This window comes from Geotrypetes seraphini, chromosome 11, assembly GCF_902459505.1.
Source record: "Geotrypetes seraphini chromosome 11, aGeoSer1.1, whole genome shotgun sequence".
In the NCBI taxonomy this organism is placed as follows: Eukaryota; Metazoa; Chordata; class Amphibia; order Gymnophiona; family Dermophiidae; genus Geotrypetes; species Geotrypetes seraphini.
Genome location: NC_047094.1, coordinates 129,755,070 through 129,782,259, shown reverse-complemented (window position 1 = coordinate 129,782,259; position 27,190 = coordinate 129,755,070). Strand labels below are relative to the sequence as shown.

General features: G+C 45.6%; 1 protein-coding gene and 1 long non-coding RNA gene across 3 annotated transcripts in view; one reads left to right on the top strand and one right to left on the bottom strand.

Annotated features, from left to right (window-relative positions):
- The window catches only part of LOC117369155 (protein-glutamine gamma-glutamyltransferase 6-like), a 34,792-nt gene extending 17,367 nt beyond the window's left edge, over positions 1-17,425 (top strand). Inside the window, exons 6-10 of one of the 2 annotated variants that reach the window (XM_033963241.1) lie at positions 1,051-1,293; positions 1,382-1,726; positions 4,494-4,651; positions 15,359-15,492; positions 16,365-17,425. In XM_033963241.1, coding sequence (XP_033819132.1) covers positions 1,051-1,293; positions 1,382-1,726; positions 4,494-4,651; positions 15,359-15,492; positions 16,365-16,551 — 1,067 coding nt within the window. In that variant the 3' untranslated portion in view covers positions 16,552-17,425. Of the gene's footprint in view, positions 1-1,050; positions 1,294-1,381; positions 1,727-4,493; positions 5,106-15,358; positions 15,493-16,364 lie in introns of those variants that run through there. The other variant, XM_033963242.1, reaches the window with a different exon arrangement.
- LOC117369157 overlaps positions 1-27,190 on the bottom strand; it is a 53,319-nt gene that overhangs the window by 4,673 nt on the left and 21,456 nt on the right. The gene's annotated exons all lie outside the window — the stretch shown is intronic.

The following is a 27,190-nucleotide window of genomic DNA, read 5'->3' as shown; positions in this document are numbered from 1 at the left end:
TCTTGAAACTATGGTGGACGACAGTATATTAAAGTAACATATCCTAAGCAATCCAATTATTTAAAACTAGTCTTTAAGCCCATTACATTAACGGGTGCTAGAGCAGATGTCTGTCTGTCTGTTTTGTTTTCTTTGTCTCTCTCTCCTTGGACGCTGTCTGTCTGTCTGTCATTCGTTCTGTCTGTGGCTCTCCCTGGCCCCCTTTGTCTGTCTGTCTCTCTCCCTGGCCCCCTTCTGTCTCCCCCCCCTGAAGCAAAGCAAGTTTGTTCCCTGGCCCCCTTTCCCTCTCCCCCACCCCAACTTCCCTGTGCAGCAGGAGCATTTCCCTCCCACCCTTCCCTGTGCAGCAGCATTCCTACATTCCCTCCCCCTCCATTTCCCTGTGCAGCAACAGCAGCATTTCCCTCCCCTCTACCCACCCCACTACCCTGTGCAGCAGCAGCATTTCCCTCCCACCCTTCCCTGTGTAGCCGCAGCATTTCCCTCCCCCTCCATTTCCCTGTGCAGCAGCATTTCCCTCCCCCCACCCCACTTCTCTGTGCAATAGCATGTTTGTTTCTGGCCGGCTCCCTTACCCTTTCAGCGCACAACAACCAACCTTCCTTTTCCCCGGACCCGATCTCCACGCTCCCGCCCCTGTACCGAGGAACACGTGAAGCGTCCAGCAGCTCGGGCAGTGCCCCACGCCGCCACCTCAGCCAGCGACCAGGCGCGGTACCAAGGGGTCGGCAGCCCGTAAGCTCGACTCTAAGGCGGTCGTCGCCGGGCGCCATTGACAGAGCTGCACAGTCACGCTCTCCAGCCACCGCACGCGCCTCCAGCTTGCGTAGGCGCTGTGAGGACTGGCACAGAAGCGCACCTCATGGTGCCAGGAATCACGAAGTTTCAACAGCGCATGCGCGCTCTAGGGTTTTATTATTATAGATACATATTTGAAAGAAAACCTTGTAATACAAGTAATTTGCTTACATGTCAATTACAACTGTATCTGCTAAATCTCTGTGCTGAAGTCATCCACTACTACCCATTAAATTTATTTCACTTTTCTAGGAATTTATTGCTGTGGACCTACTTCCGTCACAGCAATCAAGGAAGGCGACGTGGACCTCGATTACGATTGCATGTTCGTGTATGCCGAGGTGAATTCAGACCGTGTTTCCTGGATTCAGCACAGTGATAAAACTAAGGAAAAGGTTTACTCCGACACGGCTGCGATTGGCCAATACATTAGCACAAAGGCATTAGGCAGTATCCAGCCTGTAGACATCACAAATAAATACAAATATAGAGAAGGTAAGGGACGCAGGATCCAGGAGTAAGCCAGCACTTCGAACTGGAAATGTGAGCTTGCATTCCATGTTATCTTTTTCTTGTTAACTAGGTTCCAAAATGGAAAGAGAAGTCTACGATAAGGTTTCTAAAAAGCTTACGGAACGCGAATCGGGAGGAGAAATTCCTGTGGTGAGCAGCAATCCTAGCACCGGAGTAACAGAAAAGCCAGAGGCAACAGCGGATGTAAAAGAACCTGGAATACATGGGAAGTTCAAGCTGGTTGAGTCCCCTGTGGTTGGTCAAGACATCAACCTCATACTGATTCTTAAAAACTTAACATCTGAATTCAAGAGTGTGAAAGTGAGCATCAGCGGCTCTTCCATCCTGTACACCGGGCGACCAACGCGCGAATTGTTGAAGGAATTCAGATCCGTGTTTCTGGGTCCCAACCAAGGTAAATTATGAAAACTGACGAAGAAATGCGTCCAGTTTTATGAACACTGTCATAAATTATGCAACAATTTTGTTTCATCAGAGCATTTGCCTTGCCGGCCCATGGTAAGACGTTCTTCCGCGGTTTAGTAAAGCCCAGCGTTTTATTTGTATATATATATATATATACAGATGAAGCAGCCTATTCTAGTCCAAGGGGCAGATGCACAGGGTTCCATGGTGTTTTTATTTTACCGGGCAATGTGCAACACAAACAACACGCAAATTATATGTGTTGAGCATCTGAAGTCAAAGTCCGCCTAAAGTTAGGCTCCAATATCAGCACCGATTCTATAAAACTTAGACGTCCCGGACAGAATCATGCTTAGCATCACCTAAGCGTGCTCAGGTCATGCTTGGCATCCTAACATGGCTAGCTCCCCCTTCCCCCCCAATCAAGAACTTGATAGGAAGAAGAACACAATAGGATATAAATAGACCCAACGGCTAAAGCCCAGAAAGCTAGACTGAGGAAGATAATACTTCAAAGATAAATATAAAACATGATACAGATACGTGTATATAGACTATATTTAGTTGAATTGGCCAAACGCCTCAAGAGGTATGCAAATATTGTGTACTTAGCTGCAATAGTAACCCTAATATTAGTTGTGAACATAGGTAGGACGATTGATTTGGTAGGACAATCGATGTGCCGGTAACATAAGTAGGGTAATTGATTATGCCGATATTAATAATTCTGTATTGTAACACCACCACAGAAACCCCTGTAACTCTGTATACACCTCGCAAAAGCTCTTTGTGACTCTGTAGTGTAACACCTTTTACGGACGCTCATGCACACCGCTCTGAATTGACTCCCCAGTCATTAGTAGAGATACAGACGCTCACAATAAACATTTAGGCGTCCTTGATTTGTGCCAGGGTTTTCTCCAACGAAAGTTAGGTGCCGATATCGGAGCCTAACGGCATCTGATTCACAAAGAGGCACCCGACTGGAAAACACGCCCCTGATCTGTCCCTAACCACGCCCACTTTTAGTAGAGGCACTTCGGGCTAGATGTCTACGATTTATAGAATTGAGATATTCGAGGTAGGTGCCCAACGTTCAGTTAACTCCAATTCAATTCAACTGTGAGGCGTTTGAGTTAGGTGCCGATGTTGGAGCCGAAATTTAGGTAGACTTTATAAAAATCAGGGCCTTAGTGTCTGCATACAAGAGCTGAATGGAAGGCACAGCTCATGTATGCAGGCCGGAGTTTTGACCAAGAGGCCAAAACAATGTCCTTCCAGTTGCAGCTGAAGCCTCGGTTGCCAAGATGGGTTTGGGAGGTTTCTTTAAAAAAAATTTTGAGTTCCATGGCATGGCCTATTAGACATGACGCACACACACAGCCACTCTTGAAGATTTTTTTTTTTTTTTTTTTTTTTAGTTCAAAAAGTTTTATTGATTTTATAAAAGATGAAATACAAAGCCAACAATATGCGTGCTCCAACAAGGAGCACATTAACTCTTGAAGATTTTAATGCTCTGACCTTCGTGTTACCGAGGCTCCAGACCTGTCAGAAATGTTTGGACGTTGAAATGTGGGTGTTCCTTGCTGTGCACGGTAAAGTTTTGAGCCTTTGCTCCTGAGAAAAGTAAGACCAGCAAATCTCTTGAACGGATATATTCTTTCCTTCATTTCTCTCCCTAACAGAATCCACAACCTCACTAGTTACTAGTCCTTGTCTTCCCAATTAACCCAGCTCAGGTCTAATTGTGGACGGTCCTCAAGGAATAGGTAAAGGAATAAATCAGCCTACCTGGACCATCTCGTGTAACCTCACACACAAGCTCCTGCCTTCCCAGGGCACCATTTTCAGACACTGCAACCCCATTCCTTCGGAAATTCATCTTGAAAACTCTTTCCTCTGCTCTGGCGCCATCTGCCAACACTGCAACCTTCAACATGAACACTCTTGGAGAACCTCCTCTGTTGCCCCGGGCCTATCTTGCAACACTGAGACCTCACACAAGAGAATTCGTTACTCAGGGCCCCCCCCCCCCCCATTCTGTTATAGGGCTTTTAACCTGCTCCCTACCCGAGTCTTGCCTTAAGGTAGCTCAGTTCAGTGAAAAAGTGTTTTTAAGAGAATCCGGGCTTTTACCACTACTACTTATCACATATCACTTATATTGTAAATTATTGTCATGTCTATATTGTAATTTATATAAATTATGTCATCTCTGGTTTGTCTCGATTATTATGGATGTACATTGTAACCCGTTCTGGGCTTCTTTGGGAGGACGGGCTAAAAAATTGAATAAATGAATAAACAAACTTATATAGCGCTGTACATTCTGACATTTATAGACAGTCCCTGCTCAGAAGAGCTATCAATCTAACTTGGACAGACAGACATGACATATAGGGTTGGGGATGCACCTATTTCTTCACAAAGCATCTGTCCCATCTGTTTTAAGATTCATTGATATAAGGGAGACTATAAAGAATCTAGGCAGGTTTATACAATAATATCCACTTCCATAAGTCCAATGGAAAAAAAAAAAAAAAAGAGTATTTTTTTATATTTCTTTCATGGCCTTAATTAGGACAATTGTGTCATGAGTTTATCAGTCATCTTGATAACCTTTCCTTGGACATAAACATCAGTGCTATTTCGTAGTATGGGTAACTTTGCCCCGTGATTCCACGCCATCAAGGTGTTTGATTTAATTATTAATTTGTGTTTGATTTAATTATCAAATTATGCTTATATTCCAGAGGAAAAGATTTTCATGCAGATATACTACTCCGAGTACGAGAAATATTTATTTATGCCTAACATGATAGAAGTGTCTGCTCTGTGTGAAGTGAAGAATGGCGGGAAGCTGGTGGTACGAAAGGACATTTCCTTAGAAAACCCCTTGGTCAACATCAAGGTATACGGACTGTCCTATTCATTCTATGTCAAAGAACAGTGAGCGAGGCTAACGTAAGGAAAAAAAAAAAATTTGAAACCAGTCGTGTGAGATTTCATTTGTACTAGATTCAGTTTGAATTTTATGAGCCAGCACAGCCTCATCTGAATTTGAGACTTCATCACCCAAGTTGCCAAAATGTAAACCAGTCACGAGAGGGAGAAGGCTGAAACACTCCTTGGCGTGGCAGATGAAGTCCAGATGGGAACATTCTGATTGGAATAATGAGTTGCCAGTTCATTTCTGTTACGATTTAATAATCAGGGTGGGATGTATGCAATTTCAAATGCTCTATAGCAGTGGTTCTTAACCTTGTTGGAGGTACTGAACCCCACCAGTTTCATATGCGTGTTCACCGAACCCTTCTTTATTGGAAAAATAAAATATGATTTTTACAAATTCAAAACATAGGTATACAGTGAGGGGAAAAAATAATATCAATTTTGAAAACAAAAAAGTTCTCCTATATTTCGAATAATAATGCAATTAGGATGCTGACTCCCACCACGTTCCGACCACTTTCGTATTTTGCTCGACCTAGTTAGTAAGGGATTAAAATATTAAGATAGGTATCACACGACGTACCATCACAACAGTTACAATTCGACTACTGTGCGCATCAAATCCCCTGCAGCACAGATAGGCCAAGCGATGTTGCGTGATCACCTGCAGCCAATTATGGACAAGCGGGGCGTATCATCACGAATCCTAAGCGCTTCGGTCACGTTCAATCATCCATCAGTTAAATCACAAATTTTGATCAGGAATTGATTGATGTATATAAGGCGTTAGTTACAGATTGATAGATCAAGAAACCGAGTACACGATCAGTCTTGATCAAAATCACTGAATAACTGATAGATGATTGAACGTGACCGAAGCGCTATACGAGTCGGGGGGGTGTTTTGACCTCTGCCGAACCCATGAGACTGACTCACCGAACCCCTGGGGTTCGGTCGAACCCAGGTTAAGAACCACTGCTCTATAGATTGAAGCCAATATTACCAGCATATGATTTTCATACTGTGGTTCAAGCATTGATCCTGAGTAGAGTGGACTATTGCAATTCACTCTACTTAGGAGTTTCGAAAGGGAAGTTGAGGGCTTTGCTTATCAACTCTGCTGCAAGATTAATCACAGGGGGTTTCAAGAAGTACCCATGTAACTCCTGGGTTGGAAAAACTGCACTGGTTACCCATACAATAAAGAGTGCAATTTAAGATTCTTGCAATTATCCGTCAGACATTGCATCATGCTTCTCCAAAGATCTTACAAGAGTTTTTTGAAATTTATAGACCGAGAAGAGAGCTTAGATCTGTAAATGGGATGAAGCTAGGATGTCTCTGCTTCAAGGTATTAAATGGTCTAGCCCCTAAATACATCACAGACCTCTTCTCATTCCCAACCAACAGACATGAAAGAAAAACACACCTGAAATTTGTCTCCCCACCGGCTAGAGGGTGTAAATATAAGAGATACCATCAACAACTGTTATCGTACCAAGCAGCCACATGGGGCAAAGACTTAGAAAAACTAATTGCACATACAAACAACTATGGCGAATTTAGAAAACACCTAAAAACCTACCTGTTCTTGAAATACCTAGATAACGAACCAGAACATCAGCCCCCCTCATACCACCACATACCCAAATCTGTAAATTGTAAACCCCAACCCAATCACTAACCATGAACACTCCATTCAATTTAAGGAACATTTCTAATCTTGTGTAAGCAGCATGGCACACAAACTGCTGTTAATATTATTAATGTTGGAATTACCAGATGTACAATGCTATACCCTTTAATTCGCTGTATGTACAGTTTCTCTTTATTGTATCTACAGTTTCTCTATATTGTAAACCACTTCTCTTTATTGTAAACCGCCTAGAAGTCGCAAGATTGTTGGCGGTATATAAGAATAAAGTTATTATTATTATTATTATTAAGTTTGGAGGGAAGGACGTCGATTATGCATGTTAGAATTGGAGCATCAATGATGTAGAATTATGGAACGCCCTACGATTCTGTATTGGGAGGATAAATTTTTAAGAAAATGTTGAAAACACATTTACTCGCCAATGCCTTTCTGTGCTAATGCTTATTCCTCAGACAGTAATGCATAATTTAAAGCTGGTTTTTACTTCTGAATTGTATGAGTTGCTTTGCCTGCAAATGTGAATTGGTTTTGTCACCTACTTTGGATTTGATCCGATGCCTTTTTTGTTTTATTAAATTGGTGAAATCCGATTTGACTCGATATACCGACATTTAGGGCTCCTTTTACAAAGGTGCGTTAGGGCCTGAACGCGCGGAATAGCGCTAGCCGCTCCCGCCTCCTCTCGAGCAGGCGGTACTTTTGCGGGTAGCGTGCGCTAATCCGCTAAAAACGCTAGCGCACCTTTGTAAAGGAGCCCTTAATATTAATAATAATAATAACAACAGCTTATATACCGCAATACCGTGAAGTTCTATGCGGTTGACAAAGATTAAGCAAAGGTACAAATTGATTGACTTTAAGAGGGGAGGAAGAAAGAGGGTTAATAGGACAGGAAATCCATTTTTGAGGAGAGAGTGATCAATATAACACTGGCATTCGCATCACTCCTTATACTCACATCACTGAATAAAGACACATAACACTTAGTAATGGCAAAGCATGGGCCGCAGCTTTATTAAAATTATTCATCAATGAATTTGTAAAACATAACATATATATATAAATAATTCAGTGTAGCATAACCATAAACCTTGGAGCTATTCGGTGTCGAACTAGCTTAACTCACAAAACTCAAACCCCTTGATGCTAATCGGTGTCGAATTAGCACAGCTCAACAAATTCATCACATTCCATGAAACCCCACTTCCCCCAGCAAGACTCGCGGTATCGCAGAATCATGCCGGCCACCCATGGCGGTTCCGCACATGAGCAGAATAAGCACATAAAAGATATAACTTCATAAGCCACACTGTGCACAATTCACCCCATAACACATTTCCGCCACAAGCGGTGACTGCCTTGCAAGTCACCGCTCCCCCCCCAAGCTGCGACCATGCTGCCTATTATAACAAGCTTCCAACAGGTCTTGGATAGAACTCAAAAAAATATCAAGACCAATATCAGATAAATGCACACCGTCTGGTCTGTATAAACCAGGACAATCAACTGCAATCAAATCATGGCTTAAAACAAACCCACCAAGAGAAACAATGAACCTAGAAATTTCAGAATTCACCCGTTTTCTCAAACGCTCAATACCTTCAACCTTGAGCACATCCCTCCAAATGATCCGAGGAATAATGCGAGACCAGACTAAGCGGGTGCCAGGAAAATAACTGGCCACCAACAATAAGTCCCGCTTTATACAGCGAATCAAATCCACCCCTTTTACCTTGCAGAGATCATTCCCTCCAACATGAAAAACAATCAATTGAGGACAGGAAAATCTTCTGGCTTGCAACAAGGTCGGAAGAACTTGGTCCCAGCACATGCCTCGGAGTCCCAGCCAACGAATTCGAACTCCATGATGCACAAGGCCCAGATTCGATCCCCAGCGAGATTCCACTGCACGTTTCTGAGCCCAAAAGATGTAAGAATGGCCACATAACCACACACAGTTATCAGGCGGCAAAGGACCTGCAAGAAAAAACTGAAGCAGCAAGAAAATCATGAACAAAATGACATACAACCAGGCCTCACATAGCGTTTATAACAGGTAGAACGCCAACGCCCAATTTTACATAACATGGAAGGAGAAGCCCTCCGTTCAGCCGCATAAGAAGCAGCCCCAATACGGAAGGAATGTGTCCCAAAAGACTGCGGGTCACATCCAACCGCCACCAGACACCTCTTCAAGATGGCAGAAAATTGAAAACGAGTCAGTGGTGTGCCATCAGCATGAATCAGCCAATAGAGACCCCCCATCGGACGCACCGCAGCATAAGACAAGGCACACTGCACAGGACACAAGGGACCATCTGCCAAAGGCCGCAAATAAACAGAGGACCCTCTCCCAAAAGGATCAGTCTTTGAACGCCGTATATGCAAACGCAAGTAGCGCCTGTCCAAAAACACATCAGATACCAGGAGGCCAGTGCTACCAACCGCAGACTTAGCTGGAGCTACCAGCTCACCGACTCGCAAAGCTGCAAAAAAGGCAACACTAAAAGCCACCTGGAACAACAACACTTCAAAGCCATCCGTACAAATGCCAGGCAAAACAGCACACAACTGCTGCAATAAAAGTGGTAAAATAGGCAAACGCTCAGGCCTAACAGACCTAATAAGAATAGAGCGCTGAAAGCCAACCCACAATTTCTTCACTAAAAATGAGGCACAAGGATTCGGATAGCCGAGCAGCTGAGCCAAAAAGGCAATACTGGCCAAAGAGGCACGAACCATCCCAACAGACCAGCCCCGTTGCTGAGAAAAAAGCAAGAAGTGTACCAGGAGAGATACCGAAAAGGGCGGAACACCCAATGCAGATGTGGCTTCCAAAAACCTCAGGTAACGGTTCCAGCCAGACCGATAAGAATTCCATGTATTCTCAGCCAAAGACTTCCTCAGTAACTCTCCCAACGATCCAGCAAACAGGTCCACAGTGTGACAGGCATGACCACGGGTTCTTCTTCCGCTGCAGGTACCAAAGCCCGAAAACGGGCCCACTGAAACCGAGATAATGAATCAGCAATCTCATTCAAAAAACCAGGAACATGCTTAGCAGAGAGTGTGGTATTAAGCTGTAAACAACGCAAAACAATGAGCCTCAAAAGCTCAACCAATAATGGACAATGAGCAGATCGAGCATTAAGTGCCTGCACAACAGCAGTGTTATCAGAAAAAACCACCACTCTCCGGTTAGCCAACTTGGGCCCCCAAAGAACCGTAGCCACAAAGACCGGGAAAAGTTCTAACAAAGCAATATTATCACACCAACCCCGATCTCGCCACCACTCAGGCCACCTTTCTGCACACCAAGACCCCCCAAAATAAATGCCAAAACCAAAGCCCGCTGCAGCATCAGTAAAAAGACGTAAATCCACTGATGTAACTTCCTCCTGCTGCCACACACAAACCCCATTAAAGCAAGCCAAAAAATGAGACCACAACCGAAGATCTTCCCGCACACCCCGTGTAATGCGCACACGGAAATGCGGTTTCCGCAAGCCCCGAGACAAAATTGCCAAACGACGGCAAAATACCCGACCCATCGGGATCACCCGAGAAGCAAAATTAAAGTGTCCCACCAAAGACTGAATTTCCCGCAATGTCAATTTGGATTTCAGCAAAGCTGCCTGAATAGCCTCTCTCAAGGCAGCAACCTTTACAGCAGGCAAACGAGACTCCATACGCACAGAGTCCAATTCAACCCCCAGAAAAACTAAAGAAGTAGCTGGCCCTTCAGATTTATCCAATGCTAAGGGAACCCCCAAATTCTGAGTGACTGCATGAAAAGCCCCCACCAATTCAGCACACTGAGAAGAACCAGCCGGACCCCCAAACAAAAAATCATCCAGGTAATGTACAATAGTCACACAGCCAGAAACACATTGAGTAACCCAATGAATAAAAGTAGAAAATGCCTCAAAATAAGAACAAGAAACAGAGCAGCCCATTGGCATACATTTGTCAAAATAAAATTGATGCTCAAATTGAAAACCAAGCAAATAAAAAGAATCTGGATGTACAGGAAGTAAACGAAATGCGGACTCGATATCGGCCTTAGCCAAAAGCGCACCCGCACCCAGAGTACGCAGCATAGCAATGGCCACATCAAAGGAAGTATACTGCACGGAACAAAACAGGGGGTCAATAAAAGAATTCACACTACAGCCCAAAGGAAATGATAAATTATGAATGAGCCGGAACTTGCCCGGCTCCTTTTTAGGCACAACACCCAAAGGTGAAAGTACCAAATCGGGAAAAGGCGGAAAAGAAAATGGGCCAGCAATCCTCCCCAACTCCAACTCCTTCAGCAACTTAGCACGAACCACCTCCACATGCCGAGCTACCGAAGGAGAATTACGACAATGATGAGCAAGGGGTGGCCCAGCAAAAGGAATCACAAAACCAAAATGAAAACCTTCCCCAAGCAGCTGAGCAACATCCTCCAGAGGGTACAAACCCAACCATAAATCAAGCATGGGCAAATTAATTGGGGACTCTGCCTTGACCAGGCAAACTCCCACCAAAGGACCCGGCATTCCGAACTCCTGCCCCTCGACCGCTGGCTCCAGCACTGAAACAGCGAAAGGCTGGGTGGGCACCAGAACACTGACTACATCGATGCTGGAATTTACAAACCGCTCGGTCACAACGCCCGGCATTAAACTGGAAACAGAAGGTACCCATGGCGACTCGGGACCCGGGCAACCCAAAAGTCTCACCTCGTCCGGAATTACCAAGGGGCACCCGGGTACCGAAGGAGGAAGAGACCCCACTAACTGAGGGCCCTCCCGTGACAGCAGAGCCCGCCCCCCTTCCGAAACGAAAGGAGCCAGCACGAGCCTGCGTCATCTCAGCAAGCCATAAATCAACATCCCTATACCCCCACACCCATGATTTATCAGTAGCCAAACTTTTCCGAAATTGCTCGTCATAGTTTAGCCATGACCACCCACCATAAATCCGAAACGCCCTCAAAATGAGATCAGAATATTTCAACAAGCCTGCATACAAACCTGGCCGAGCAGCCCCAACCACAGAAGCATAGATATTAAAACCCAGCAACCAATTCATAATGGTTCTAGGCACACGAAAACGACTACGCTGCCCATCAGCCTTACCAGCATCTTTCTTCGTTTCCAGCCTATCCTGCTCCTTTTCCAACAAAGAAAACACATCCACATACTTGCCCTTCAATATTTTGTCCCGCAATTTTTTAGAAATACTACAGTCTAAAGGTGCAATTTCACATAAAGTATGACCACGACGCATCAGCTGAGCAGCCGCACCAGACGAACCACTCGGCACAGACGTGGACGGCGGAACACCCGCTCCCAAACTCACAGACTGGGCTGAAGGTCCAGCGGCAACACCACTCTCCGAAGAGGAAGAGGCACCAGAAGAAACCTCCGAGGAATCCCACGAATCCGACGACTGCCAAACAGCCATCGGATCCGCAGGAACCCCCCGACGCCGCCTCTTGTCCACATCTAAACGCTTAACAACATGCTGAAGTCGCTTCAAAAATTTTTTATCCCGCAAACGCTTCACCACTGAGTGCGCCACCGGACGCGCCCCACTCCCAGACTCAACAGCATCCACCCCAGCCAAAACATCCATCAAAGCCCCAAAAGACTCACCAGAATGATCAACAGGAGCAGGATCCACTGCAGATGTACCAGGCTGAGAAGCAGCTGACATCCCAGCAACCCGGGTTCCAGAGATCCGAACACCAGGGGCTCCTCCTCTGCGAGGCCCAGAACCCCGTGGAACAGCTGCACGGGAACCTCGCCGCTGCCTCCCAGCAGCACCACTGGGAACCGCACCTGCAAGAGAGGTAGAGCGTCCCCTACGAGCCCCTCTAGCTGAAGAGCCCCCCCTAGCAGATTGCTGCTTCCTAGGAGCCATAACAAGAGCACCTGAACAAGCTATAAAATTGAGACCAAGCACACCACCCCCAACCCCAGAAACCCAGCAACCCACCCCAATACTCTAAACCCAAACCCCCCCCCACCCCAAGCACTAACCAACTTTTTTCCCCCCCTCACGTCCCCCACCAAGGATCCCACACACGGCTCAGGCAGAAATAAGGCTAAACAGCCAAGGAAGCAGACACACGCCCCAAAGTCCCCAGCACAACTGAAGACACACCCCACCGGATCCAATACAGCCTGGCCTGCTAGACTGCCTTCCCAGCTATTTCCCTACCAACACACAGCACCCCCCAACCGCACAGCAAGCAAGCAGGCACACTCCAAAAAGAAAAACGAACCTTGCTGTGCTGTGCAGAAAACCGCCGGTCTCGTGCTGAAAACTGCCAGCTCCCGACACCTCCGCAGCCGACCGAAGGAGCAAGAAAAGACGCGCGGAGAGAATATGCTGCACAGAGGCCTATCCGGCAGCTCCCACACACGCGCGGCACCACAATGCCGGAAAGCACCCTCGCACCGCCGGAGGCGTCCGTAAGGCAGTGCCGGCTCCGCGCACACACGCTGCTCTGGCTAAACGATGCTAGGCCCCAGAAAAACTAGCAACACAAACCGAAAAGCAGCACCAATTAAAGGACAAGACAACTCAATTACCTGGACCCAGCTGTCGTCCGCAGCACCAACCTCGACACCCGAAGCAAAAGCACCACAACAAGGTAACACAAACCACCCTAAAAGTTTAACAAATTTAACCCTGCCTACCCACCTCTTCCCACACACCCACACCTTCCCAAACTGATTTTGCCCGCCAAATTCACCCTTAATCCTCACAAGTCCTCCACCAATCACCCCTCACCCTTTCTCACAACCAATCCTCCTGCCCTAGCACCCCAACCACCAATCCCTTCCAACCTCTAGCTCCCACTACCAACCCTCACATTCCAACCCCCCCCCCCTCCATCCCCCACCCACTGAAATTATGTTATAAGGATTCGCTCAGCCACTGTTATCAGCTTACAGCTAAACTGTAAGCTCCCGAACAAGTGAATCGCTAAAGAGGGGAGAGAGAAGAGAGGATCAGTTGTCTAGATACTTTAGGAACAGGTGTGTTTTCAGACGTTTCCTAAATTCCTCATAAGTAGTGGGCGAAAGCAATTGTTCTAGGTCTTTACCCCACGATGCTGCTTGGTGCGAGAGAAGACGTTCATGGTGTTTTTTCAGTTTACCACCTCTCACTGGGGGGGGGAAACGAAGTTGGAATGTGAGCTTCTCTTGTGTCTGTTGGCTGAGAAGACGAAAAGGTCAGTTATATATTTAGGGGCAAGTCCGTGTAGTGCTTTGAAGCAGAAGCAGGCAAATTTAAACTTTACGCGCGCTTCCATTGGCAGCCAATGCAACTGCCGGTAGTAGGGTGTCACGTGGTCAAACTTCCTCAGCCCAAAGATCAGCTGGACCGCTGCATTTTGCATCAATTGTAAACGCTGCATGTTCTTTTTGGAACTTGCTAAATAGGCAATGTTACAGTAGTCAAGTAGACTCAGTACGAGGGATTGGACTATTGGGGGGATGTTAATGAGGTTGTTTAGTCATATCCATGTTATATGTGGAAAATCGCAGGGATATAATAATAACAACTTTATTTTTCTATACTGCCATAGTCAGACAACTTCTAGGCGGTTCACATCGAAAGGAGGCTGGACATTCAGCGAATTACAAATGCGTGAGGGGAATGTTACAGAAGAAAAGGGTTGAAGGGGAGGGAATGTAAGAGGGGTTGTAAGGGGAGGGGAAGTGAGAGGGGTTGGAATTGCCCGAGAGATTGCTTCGGGTTTGTAGGAGGGAAATGCGTAGAGCGAAGGTCGGTCTGTTTAGGTGATGAATTCGTCAAACAGAGTGGTGTTGATTGATTTTCGGAATGCGTTGTAGGTCCGTCTGGTTTTGTTCATGTGGTTTCCCAGCCAGGATTGTGGTCTGTTAGCTTGGAACATGAAGGTTTTAGGTATGCGGCCTACAAATTTTGTAATAAATAAATAATATACCGCCCTTCCTTAGCCAATAACAGACTGGTTTACAAAATTACAATTAAAATAGAAAGGAACTCCATATCCATAAAAAGACAAGGATAGCACAGACTGAAGAAAAAAAAAAAAGAATATATATGCTTACATACATATATAATAAAATAATTCAGTTTTAAAATAATTTTTTAGTCTCGCTAATAAACCTTCATGATGCCAGAATCATCTAACTTACCCCCCCTTTTTTTTTTTTTTTTACTAAACCCCGATAGCAGTTATTAGCGCAGGGATCCACACTAAATGCTCCGCGCTGCTCCCGATGCTCATAGAGTTCCTTAGCTAAGTATCAGCTTTATTGAAGCAAAGGGCCCTCTTTTACAAAGGTGCACCAAGCATTTTTAGCGCGCACTAAATCAACGTGTGCACAAACCGCTAATGCGTCCATGGGATAACATGCTAATATTTACCGGGCGCTAAAAAGCATCGCGCCCCTTAGTAAAAGAGGGAGAGGTTACCTTTTGAATAAATACATGACACAGTCTGGGAAGGAAGTTTGAACCAATGATGATGTTCATTACCCCAGTAAAAACATCAGTTGATTGCGGGCGTTTGAGGCTCATCCCGCAAACACACGCACACATTAGAGGGAGTGTAATGCGACTGGTTTGTAGTTGGCGATTGTTCTGGCTGAGCAAGTTTATTCCTTATGTTTTTGGATCCGAGTTGTATGGTAGTCAGCTGTGTGGCGAGTTGCATTCTTCTTGAAGGGGGTGTGTATTTATAAGTGCACATTAATAGGTCTTAAAAAATTAAGCATGCTAAATTGATTTGCTATGCACTAATTGATTTACTGTGTCTTAATTTATGGGTTAATGTGCATTAAATCCATTTAATGTGTGCTAAAAATTCCTTATGAAAAAAAAAATATCATACTAACCACACCTGAGAATCAGGAAAAGTTTGTCAAAAAAATAAGGAATAAATAAAGAATTTTTTTTTTTAAAAAGGAAAACTAACCTTTTTACCTGTGTATATTCCTACCTTCTTTTCCTGTACAGGTTATCGGACAGGTTGTTCTAAATAATATAGCAACTGCTGAGGTTTCATTTACCAATCCTCTTCCTAAACCAGTAAATGACTGCGCTGTGCTGGTAGAAGGCAGTGGTCTGATCATCGGAAAGCTCACGGGAAAGTAAGTATTAGGACTGTTTTCTTGTATTCATCTCAGAGACAGTGGCGTAGAAAGGGTGACCGTCGCCCAGGGCGGTGGTGCTCCTCTCCCACCCTCTTCCCTGCCCTCCAGCCACATGCGCAGGGCCTTTTTAACATCAGTGCAAGCAGCGAAGAACTTGCTGCCCGCCTCGGATTCAGAGCTCTCCTTCCTCCCGAAAGCTCCGAAGCTGGCGCGAGCAGAAAGTTCTTCGCTGCTCACGCTGAATTTTAAAAAAAGGTACGAGGAAGGGGCGCGATCACGCATGCGTGGCAGGGGGGGAGGAGTGGGAAGGGGGTGGAGAGGAGGTGAGGTGCTGGCTCCCTAAGGAAGGCCATGCCCCTCCCCTCCTTACCACGCCACTGCTCAGCGACACCCTTCAGGATTTGTTTTAAGTGAAGCACATGGGACAACCTCGGTCATCAAAACCCAGTCAAGTTTGCAGGATTTCCCCAATGAATATGCACGAGATCTTTTTTTGCATTCACTGCCTCCATTGTATGCAAATAGATCTCATGCATATTCATTGAGGACATCCTGAGAAACCCAACTGGGTTGCAGCCCTGAAGGACCAAGATTGACCGCCCCTATCCTAAATTGTAATCTACTGTATGACCTCTTACCCATTTACAAGATGCGTTTGCCTCATTGAAACAAAAAAAGTGTCAAAAGAGTGCGGTATAACTCATTGAGTTTCATGGCTCCACATCATTCTCTTCTTGGTTGGGCTCAGAACTTTGCAGTGGCCCCTCGTAATAAAGCAGTGCACAACATACGTTTCAAATCCAGTTGGTGACCTTCGTTGCTAAGCGATTTCTTCCTGAACGTCATTCTGTCTTTTCTCATTCTTTTAGATTGCCTTACCTGAGGCCCAAGCAGAGTACAAATTTCCGGGTACAATTCACTCCTTACCGGACTGGCTACCGACAGCTGCTGGTGGAAATAAAATCCGCAGGCTTCACTTTGAAAGGTTTCCTGAATATTAGAGTGAGCAACTTCAGTACCTATGCCGCCCAACCTTGGCATCCTCCTCAATATTGAACGGTGTCCTGTATACGCCCGGAAGCTTTACTACTCCCCGTTCTAAGGCTCTCTCGTACACTACTCGTTCCCATTTTTTTGATCCCTACGTCTACATCGGTCCTCAGCTGCAGCAGCCTTATACGCGTACTCTCTGTGGACTGTGTCAAGAAACTTGAAGGCCGCCAACAACTCTTTGATGAAAGCCGACAGAAAAACAGAGGACAGTTCAGAGCTGGGAGATGAGCAGCGGCTAGCCAAGCCCTAAAACCAGGAACACGGAAGACACTGAAATTCACTAAAGAATGGATTTTAAATCTGTTGATTATCTCAAGCGCTGAATACAATGAGGTTGATTTTCAAAGGCTTAGCTGGGATCCAAACGCATAAAATACGAGTTATTCAGGAAGAGGAGCTAACTCTGCCCCTAAGTGTCCCATGGAGAATGGGGTGCATTCTGACATTAGGGTGACCAGGTTACCCATTCCAGAAGGGAAGACTCTTTGGCCAGTCCCGCATTTGTAGAATTTGGAGTCCTTGAATCTATCCAATGAAATCAGTGCTACAGGTCCCATAATGCACCAGGATGAGGCTGGAAGAAATCCAGGACTGGCCAAAAAAAAGGCTCCCTTCTGGAATGAGTAACCTGGCCACCCTATCCGATGTATACTATCCAATTTGCACTCAACAAGCCTAATAAGTGTCAATAATTGGCAATTAACATCATAATTGACGTTAATTGACACAAATTTACAATTACGCGCACAACTTGGGTCAGAGTGTTCCGTAAAGTGCTGCGCGCCAGTTCAACTGCGCAAATCTGAAAAGGGGTGTGGCCAGGGAAGAAGCATGGTCATGGGTGTTCCTAAAATTTATGCGCACTGTTATAGAATATGCTTAATGCGCATACAAGTTAGGCACGAGAATTTAGGCCTGGCTTAAATGGATGCACCTAAAAATTGCGTTTAGGCTCTGGCGCATAGTGTGTTTTTTTTTTTTTTATAAGGTGAGCATACCTTTTACACTGTTCTAGTCAGCACTGATTTTGGTGGGGGCACCGTATATAGAATTTGACCCTACATGCACGCATCTTAGTTTCAAAACTAAGCCTCTCCATTCTGTAGCCTAGGCTTGACTTAGGCTGCATTTTTTTAAAATAATGACCACTGGCAAGCTGAATGGAACTTGGTAATCAGTGCCAGCTTCTGTCTGGTTAACAATATTGAATATCCGGGCCTATGCTGACCACTGAGAGTTATTTGGGTACTACCAATATTTAGCAGTGGTTCACAAGTAATGACCCAGTTTCAATCGGACAGGCTTTATGCTCCGCCCAAACTCCACCCTCTGGGCCATCCTAGCATTAACCATAAGAGGGCTACAGAAGCAGAGCAGATATCCAATGAAATTCTGTAATTAAATGCCTGCTCCGGCCTGGTCATCATGGTTTAACTAGGTAGAAGTCTCTTCTTTCTGCTTAGGCCAAGCTGAATAATCAACCCTTTGGACTCTTTTTCTGCAGTGGGTTAATGCTTAACGCACAAGAAAATGTTTACGGAAAAACACGTTGGCGGTAATATCCTTTTTCCATGTGTTAACTGTAGATTTATTTTATTTTTTTTTAATTTTTTTGAGGGGGGCTACGAGATGGAGAATGGGCATCGACGTGAGCTAGTGAATTGCATTCGCCCACATTAACCCCCTGTTTACTAAGGTGCGCTAATCGAATTAATGCACGCTAAACGCTAACTTGTCCATAGACTAACGCATGCATTAGCTAGTCAATTAGCACACCTTAGTAAAACAGGGCCTAACTGTGTAACGTTAAGTTAATGCGAGCTCCTGAGTTAATTTTTTTTTATTTTATTTTTTTTGCAAGGCCCGCATGCTAATGGAAAGATTAGGTTTTTATTTATATTTGATGGATCGCTTATTCAAATTACTAAGCGATTTACAACTTCATAAAAGCGGGTTACAATAAGTAAACAACAAACACAAGTCTTAGAACTAACAATTTTAAGACGTACACGAAACGTAAGGATAAGGGGTAAAGTTACATCTTCATGGCTTAAGAAAAGAGAGAAAATAAGGGATGAAACAATGGGAAGGGGTAAAAAAATCCGAGCCCTTATATTTGTATCTAAAGGAGGTGGTTAAAGATTTAAACGCGTCTTTAAAAAGATTAGTTCAGGACTTTAAAGAATGGCAAAGCAATCTTTAAGAACCCTTGGCCTAATTTATTTTTCAATTGAGATTATTTTATTTATTTATTTATTTTAAAATTTTTCTAGACCGTTGAAAACTAACATACATCCATAATTGTAAAACAGAAACATAATAAAATAAACATAACTACAGAATAATGCCACAGCTTACATACTAAGGGCTCCTTTTATTAAGGTGCGCTAGCGGTTTTAGCGTGCGCTAAATGCTAATGCCTCTATGGTATTTTTCATTTAGTGGCGTAGCGAGGCTGAGAGATGCCCCAGGGTGATGGTGCCCCTCCCCTGCCCTCATCTCCACCCCCACCCCCGCTCCTTACCTGAACCCCTTGCTACGCGGGTGCCCCCTTCCCCCGTCCCTCTGGTTGTTCACTGCTTCGAGCAACAAAGTCAATGTGCTCCTCGTGACCGCGACTCTCCCTTCGACGCCACTTCCTATGCGTGGCACCCGGAAGCGACATTGGCGGGAGCCGACGCAGTCGCGAGAAGCACATCGACATTGTTGCTCACATTGTGATGTGGTTACAGAACCATAGTAACATGATGGCGGATAAAGGCCAAATGGCCCATCCAGTCTGCCCATCCGCAGTGACCATTATCTCTGCCTCTCTCTAAGAGATCCCACCTGCCTATCACACGCTTTTTTGAATTCAGACATAGTCTCTGTCTCCACCACCGCTTCCTGGAGACTGTTCCACGCATCTACCATCCTTCCCGTAAAAAAGTATTTTCTTTTATGACTCCAGAGCCTTTCACCTCTTAACTGCATCCTATGCCCTCTCGTTGCAGAGTTTCCTTTCAAATAAAAGAGACTCGGCTCATGATAGAGACGTTGAAATCCTATGTGGCGTAAATGTGCATATCTCCCCTCTCCTGCCTTTCCTCCAAAGTATACAGATTGAGATCTTTAAATCTGTCCCCATGTGCCTTATGATGAAGACCACATACCATTTTAGTAGCCTTCCTCTGGACAGACTCCATCCTTTTGAAGGTGCGGCCCCCAAAATCGTACACAATATTCTAAATGAGGTCTCACCAGAGTCTTATACAGGGGCATCAGTGGCTCCTTTTTCCTACTGGCCAGAACTCTCCCTAGCATCCTTCTAGTTTTCGCCATCGCCTTGTCAACTTCCTGCCCTATTATTCAAGACACCCTGCTGTGGAATTAGCCTCATTGTATACAGTACACAGACTGTGTTTGTTTTAATTTTTTTTTTTTTTTAGAAAAATGCACTAAAATCCACTATTATCGAAAATAAAATAGAGCTGTGAAAAAATGTTTAATTTAAAAATACATAGACACAGATAAGCATACATGCATATAAATATCTTTGATTCATAGCATTTATACAATAGTTAATTTATGTTTGCATTTTTGCAGTAATTTCAAAAGTCTCTTTGCTTTCTGTAACTCTACAATGTTTCTGAGACGATGATAAGTTTGTAGTGCGACATGGAGGGCTGAATAGGCTAATTTATTTATACTGTCTGTATCATAAAATGCAGCTATTTTTTTGGATTTAATTTATAAACAAATCCAGACATCTTTGCCAATAATAAAATTATACTTCTTTTTGACATCTGCAGTATTTTATTGGTAATGTAGAATTCCAGACTGGCAAGATTCCATGCTACAGATTCCAGGGCAAGCAGTGGCTTCCCCCATGTCTGTCTCAATAGCAGACTTTGGACTTTTCCTCCAGGAACTTGCCCAAACATTTTTAAACCCACCTATGCTAACTGCTATTACCACATCTTCCAGCAACAAGTTCCAGAGCTTAACTATTCTTCGAGGAAGCGAGATCAGCAGAGAAGACCACACAAATCAATGGGATTTCGGAGTCAATGGGGGGCAAGCAACATGGCCTTCACTGACAAGTCCCTCTGTTGTTATGAAGAACCTATGTCAATGCAAAGGGAGGCGAATTCAGGAATTGGTCATAGCCAAAATAGCAATAGGGGGTTTTATTTTTATGCTGCTGTGGTGAGGCTCTGACTAACAGGCTCAGTGGACGAACAAGTGGCAATGGGTCGTCAAGTTCTTGTTAATTGTGGCCCAGGAGAGGCTATTAGGGCTGCAGAGGAAACCAATAGATAGCTGGGGAACCTGAAAGTGGGTGGCCCAAACCAAACCTGAAAATGAGAACCTGGGTCTCTGTGTTACCGACAACCATCACAAACGGCAAAAGTGTGTTGGGTTGTACAAATGCAGCAGGGCCACTTAGAAATGACCCCCCCCCCTTGTCTTTGTAGGTTGCTGTGGGATAGTCTACAGAACTGCCAAGTTACCAGCTCAAAGAAGGAGATTCGAGGCCAGTCCTGAGTTTCCAGCAAACCTATCCCGATGCATTATGGACCTGCAGCACTGATTAGAAATAAGTATTTTGCCAGGGGAACATCATTCAAAGGTACATTTAGGCAGGAAACTGAACTGCCTCTGCAAGGAAGGAAACTTGAGCAATTTTGCTAGATAGCGGTGCTCCCTGATGAAGCAAGACTTGCTCTGTGCGACCACAACAGAAAGTGAAATGTATGCAAAAAAGCTCATTTTCTAACATCCAAAAATGATATGTTAACAGTGGGATCTGGATAGGCCCAGCGGTCCCCCTTTTTCCCCACCCCATCTTCCACGCACTTTATTGTTATCTAATCCACTCCACAACTCTCGAAATGGTAAAATAGCCACAGCTCTGTTTATTGACCAATAGTTAGCATAACCAACTACAACATCACATAACAGCTCCCTGAGTTGCCAGGTATACAAGCATTTTTGTGGCCGCCAACTCTGCCACATCAGCAAGAGTCCGGGGAGTTGGCATGTCCCTTTAACCGGGTCACTCAACTCAAAGGCATGGCTCCTAGCTGGCCCATCGATCATCACTGGATGAGCCTCAGCCCCTGGTAGTTCAGGATTACCACTACAGTCCGTTCCTCCCCCCCCACCCCCAATAGACAGAGCTGCATCTAGGACGCTAATGGCCTGATGTACCTCTCACAAAGTTGTCCAATAACAGGTTCCACCCGACAGCGGAGCTCGGTCATCATGAAGCAACAGAATAGGGCTGTTCCCCGGCTGCATCTCCATATAGTCGCGCATCAGCATCACATGACAGGAGGCACAGCCTACTACCCGATGCAACGCCACCCAATGACCTCGCCCCAGCTGATATGTCTTCAAGCTTGCAATGTACACCTGCATGGAGCAATTGCGGATCCGAATGTGTTGGAGTAACAGACTGCGTGCCCTATCTGAGTCTGCAGGATTCACCAACAGCTCGCTTACCTGAAGGGCTCCAAAGAATGCTATGGAGAACACCACCCGGAACAACCGGCCTTCAAAAGGGGTACTGGTCACCATAGGCAACACCTCCAGCAAGGGAACTGGCAACTCGTATGTTATCAGCAATCTTGGGTCCGGCCTACATGGCATCACGCGCCCCATAGCTACCAACATGGGCCGCACCAGGAAACTCAAAGTGGGACAGTTCCAACCCAGGGCCCTACTGAAAAATGCAAACCACGCAAGGCGACCCTGCATGCCCCCCCCCCAAGAGATCCCCACTCGATAACAGTCCAGCATGAAGTCCACTAGCAAAGACTCAGCCACAGAACTCGATAACCAGCCCCTCCCGGATAGGAAGGTGGCCACGATCCAGAACCCCGCATTGTAGTGTACCCAAGTGGAGAGAGCTACAGATAAGCGGAGCATCTCCTACACTCCTTCCTTACCAGGCACCACAAATGCTCTGGCATCAGTGAACTCTCCACACGAGCGCCCGGTGCTAATTGGCGATACTGTGAAAAATGAAAATGGGACAAGGCGTCAGTGATGCCGTTCTGCACTCTCGGAACATGTTGCGCCCTGATGCTTAAAATAAGCCACAAGCTGCGCAAACTAGCTCCCAAACCAGTGCGTTTGCCACCAAACATTTGCGCTGCCTGCCTGTTGACCACACCAAAACACTATCTTCTTATCACACAATATGTCCAGCCAAAGTTCACAAGCAAAAAACAGTGGGAACAATTCCAGCAATGTAATATTTCGTACGATTCCCAGCTGGCTGCCAGGATGCCAGCCAATGCGCTGTGCACCAGTCTTCTCTACAATACAGCCCGAATCCCACGCCCCCCGCAGCATCCAAAAACAGTTCCAGCTCGAAGCTGGACACCTCTAGTGCTTGCATTGGTAGTGTGCCGTTGAAATCCTGCAGAAAATCAGCCATATGCGGAGAACGGCCCGCATTCCAGCCCGAACATGAATAAAGTGTCTCCTGTCACGCACCCCAGATGTGGCTGCCACCAACCACCGGGAAAAAGCCCGCCCTATGAACAGAACTCTACTTGCAAAATTAAGGGTCTCCAATAGCGACTGGACAACCTTCAACGTAGATTTTTTAGAGCTCAACACCTGCTTGATAAGACCGAGTAACGGCTGAACTTTGGCTGGAGAGAGACAAGTAACCAACGCCTCTGAATCCAATTCTATCCCCCATGAAGGTGAGGGAGGTGACCGGGCCCTTCAACTTCTCCCCCACAAGGGGAACTCTGAATTCAGCTCTTTGAATGTTTCTTTTCAACAATGCACACTCCACCGAGCCCCCTGCACCAATAAACAGAAAATCATCAAGATAGTGCACAACCGAGTCCAGGCATGCACAACAGATGGTGACCCAATGATGGATGGAGCTTAACATCTCAAAATAAATGCATGGCATGGAGCAACCAATGGGAAAGCACCGATCGTAGACATAACTCTCGTCGAAATGAAAACCTAGCAGCAGATAGGACCTAGGATGGATCGGTAACAGACGAAGAGCCAACTTGATATCGACCTTCGTCAAGAGTGCCCCACTGGCCAGCCATAACTATGAGCTGTAACACGCTATCAAAAGACGAATATCGAAACTAGCACAGGTCACGTGAAATACCATCGTTCACCAAATCCCCCAGAGGCCGTGAAAAATTGTGAACTTTCTGGGCTCTTTCTTATTTATTCCGTTCTCCCAGGGGAGCTCAGAACTGTTTACATGGATTTATACAGGTATTCAAGCACTTTTCCATGAATAGATGAATCCAGAAAGACCCAGCTATACTCCGATATACACAATAAAGATGGTAAGTGAGACCCACTGAAACTCCAAAATATCAAACACAAATCTCACTGTTCAAAGCATAAGAAACCTGCTTGGTGACAGGGAATAAACCTCAGCCAAGTGTGACAAGGTTCCACATTTCATTAATTGATCCTGAAAAACCTTCCCCTTCCTTTTTAAAATTCTATTTCTTATGATTTTTTCTTCCTTTTTAATATTCATCTTTATAAAATCTTCTCCTATGTGAACCCTGGAGAAAGCCAGCAATTCTGGCGAAATGGGTCCCACGAGGCTGTGGCTGCCTGCAACATTTGAGATAAGTAAATTTGAAGATACATTGAACAGCACTTCAAATGAATATACTTTTAAGAGAAGACTCGATGGAGAAGGCCCCCTCCCCCTCCCCCACGCTCTTCTTGGGGCACTTGAGGACCGAACACGACTGTCCACACTGGGAGCAGGCATGCTGGAACTTGCAGCCTGGGAAGGGACAGCTCATTTGTTGAATTTCCAACAAACATCTTGTCCTGCCCCCAGCACCGGCCCCAACCCATCCCAAAAGGACCCCCCCCCCCCCACACACAACTTCTGTTGGCCCAACAGGCACCCGCATATCATTCGATGGCACACTTCCTGATTTGGAGACCATAAGCGTGAGCCACAGGTTGACGTTCTGTGTGCCCCACGACCTATGCATGCTCTCCATCTTATCGCAAAATGCCTCATCATAATTAAACAGATATTATGCTCTATATATTCTTAAAAAGGTAGCTAAACCATTCAAACTCACAATGAAGCCAGAATTAATTTCTCCAGCTCTTATAGCTACCTTTATCCAGTCTTATCAGGCCCTCAGCGCCACCACTCAGAACTCAAACAAAGCCTTTGACATTCCAAATGGCATTGACATCTCTAGCATAAGCTAAGTACCAGCTTACTGAATTAAATGAATAAATAGAGTGAAAGATAACATAGTAATTTATAAAGCTCTTGATAAGAGAAAGGGAAATAACAGACCCAGTGACGAGCTGGCACGTAAATCTTAGAACTATGAGAAGTTTGGGGTCATCGTAATTAAAGCCATGCCCAACCACCAAAGTGTTGGCATGCATCAGGTGCCGAGTCAGCAACAAACCATAGCCCTGCGGATGCGAATGCCCCCGTATGCTCACCAACAGCATGAAAGGCCGCATCCAGTTGACTACGGACCGCGCCACCGGCAAAGGCTGAGTATCGCCCCCCCCCTCCCCACCCTCTTTGACTTCTTTCTACCCTTTCTACGTGCTCTGCCCATAGTGGGATCTGTCGATTAGGAAGGGCGTGAACCAGAGTAGCGCCGTATCTCGGACGCCATGCTCAGCGAGTTGGGCGAGGAGGATGTTATGGACAATGGTGTCAAATGCCACGCTAAGGTCTAGTAGCCCCAGAAGGACATTATTTCCTTTGGCCACGAGTTTCCAGCAGCCATCGATGATATCAAGGAGGACAGTTTCAGTGCCATGAAATTTCCGGAAACCTGATTGGAAAGCGGATAGGGCTTTTTTTTGCTGTCAGTAAAGGAGTGTATTATTATTGCTTAGATCTTAAGTAGCTTACATTGAATAGTAATCAGGTAATCTGAGTATTTTCCCCATCTGCCCTGGCGGGCTCATAACCTAACTATAGTACCTGGGGCTAGAGAGAGTTAACAAGGTTCACAAGGAGTGGCACTGGGATTAAACCTGCAGCCTCAGGGTGTTGAGGCAGCAGCTCTAACCTCTACTCCACACCTTTGGGATACAAGTCCCCCCTTTCACTAAGGGCCTCTTCTATCAAACGGAGATAGCAATTTTTACGCAGGGAGCCGCGCTGAATGGCCTGCGCTGCTCCCAACGCTCCCATTCAGCGCGGCTCCCTGCGCTACAAACTGCTGTCGCAGTTTGATAGAAGAGGCCTTAAGGGGTGTTGGCGAGTGGCACATGGCAACCGCACTAAAGCCCTTAGGGATTTAAAGGGCTTCAGTGCGGTTACTATGTTATTTGTGAAAGAATGGCTGTAGCAGGGGACAAAAAAAATTGCAGAAATGAAGAGCCCAAGAGTTGGTCTCGACGGGTGACCTTGTGGCCCAAGTCGGTTGCCCATGGGAAATCAGCTCTGCAGGGCTATATAGAAGGGATAGGGAGGAAAGTGCGTCAGGCAGTGCAATGGGAAACTCGATTTCCCGCTGAAGAGATGAAATGATTGGGTAGGAAGATTGCGCAAGGCATCATGGGAGGGAGATATAAGGAAGCGAGCCTCCGAGGCACAGAGTTCTTTCCTGTCTTCAAAGGCATCTTTTTCTCCCTGTACCGTCCCCGAGTTGTTACTGGGGTCGGGGGTTTTGTGGGTAAGGATGGCAGTTAAGAACATAAGAAGTTGCCCCCGCTGAGTCAGACCAGAGGTCCATCTTGCTCAGCGGTCCGCTCCCGCGGCGGCCCATCAGGCCTAGTGCCTGAACAGTGGTCCCCGATTAATTTTATAACTTACCTCTATTCCCATCCCTATAATCTACCTTTACTCTTATCTGGACCCCTCAATCCCTTTGTCTTCTTTGAACCCCTGTAGCGTGCTCCTGTTTATCACATCCTCCGGTAGCGCGTTCCATGTATCCACCACCCTCTGGGTGAAAAAGAACTTCCTGGCGTTTGTTCTAAACCTCTCCCCTTTCAATTTCTCTGAGTGCCCCCTTGTACTTATTGATCCCCTTAATTTGAAAAATCTGTCCCCGTCTATTTTTTCTATGCCCTTCATGATCTTGAAGGTTTCTATCATGTCTCCTCTAAGTCTCCGCTTTTCCAGGGAGAAAAGCCCCAGCTTTTTCAGTCTGTCAGTATATGAGAGGTCCTCCACGCCCTTTATTAGCTTAGTTGCTCTTCTCTGGACTCTCTCAAGTACCTCCATGTTCTTCTTGAGGTACGGCGACCAGAACTGGACACAGTACTCCATGGCACGATACAGTGGCAGGATGACTTCCTTTGTCCTGGTCGTGATACCCTTCTTAAATGATACCCAATATTCTGTTTGCTTTCCTTGAGGCCATGGCACACTGCGCTGACGCCTTCAATGTTGTGTCTACCATCACTCCCAGGTCTCTTTCAAGGTCGCTCACCCCTAGCGCTGATCCCCCCATTTTGTAAGTGAACATCGGATTTTTTTTCCCTATATGCATGACCTTGCATTTCCCTATGTTGAAACTCATTTGCCACTTTTCGGCCCATTTTTCCAGTGTTGTCAGATCTTTTTGGAGATCTTCGCAGTCCTCCATGTTATTGACCTTGCGATATAGTTTGGTGTCATCCTCAAATTTAATAACCTCGCTGTTGTTGG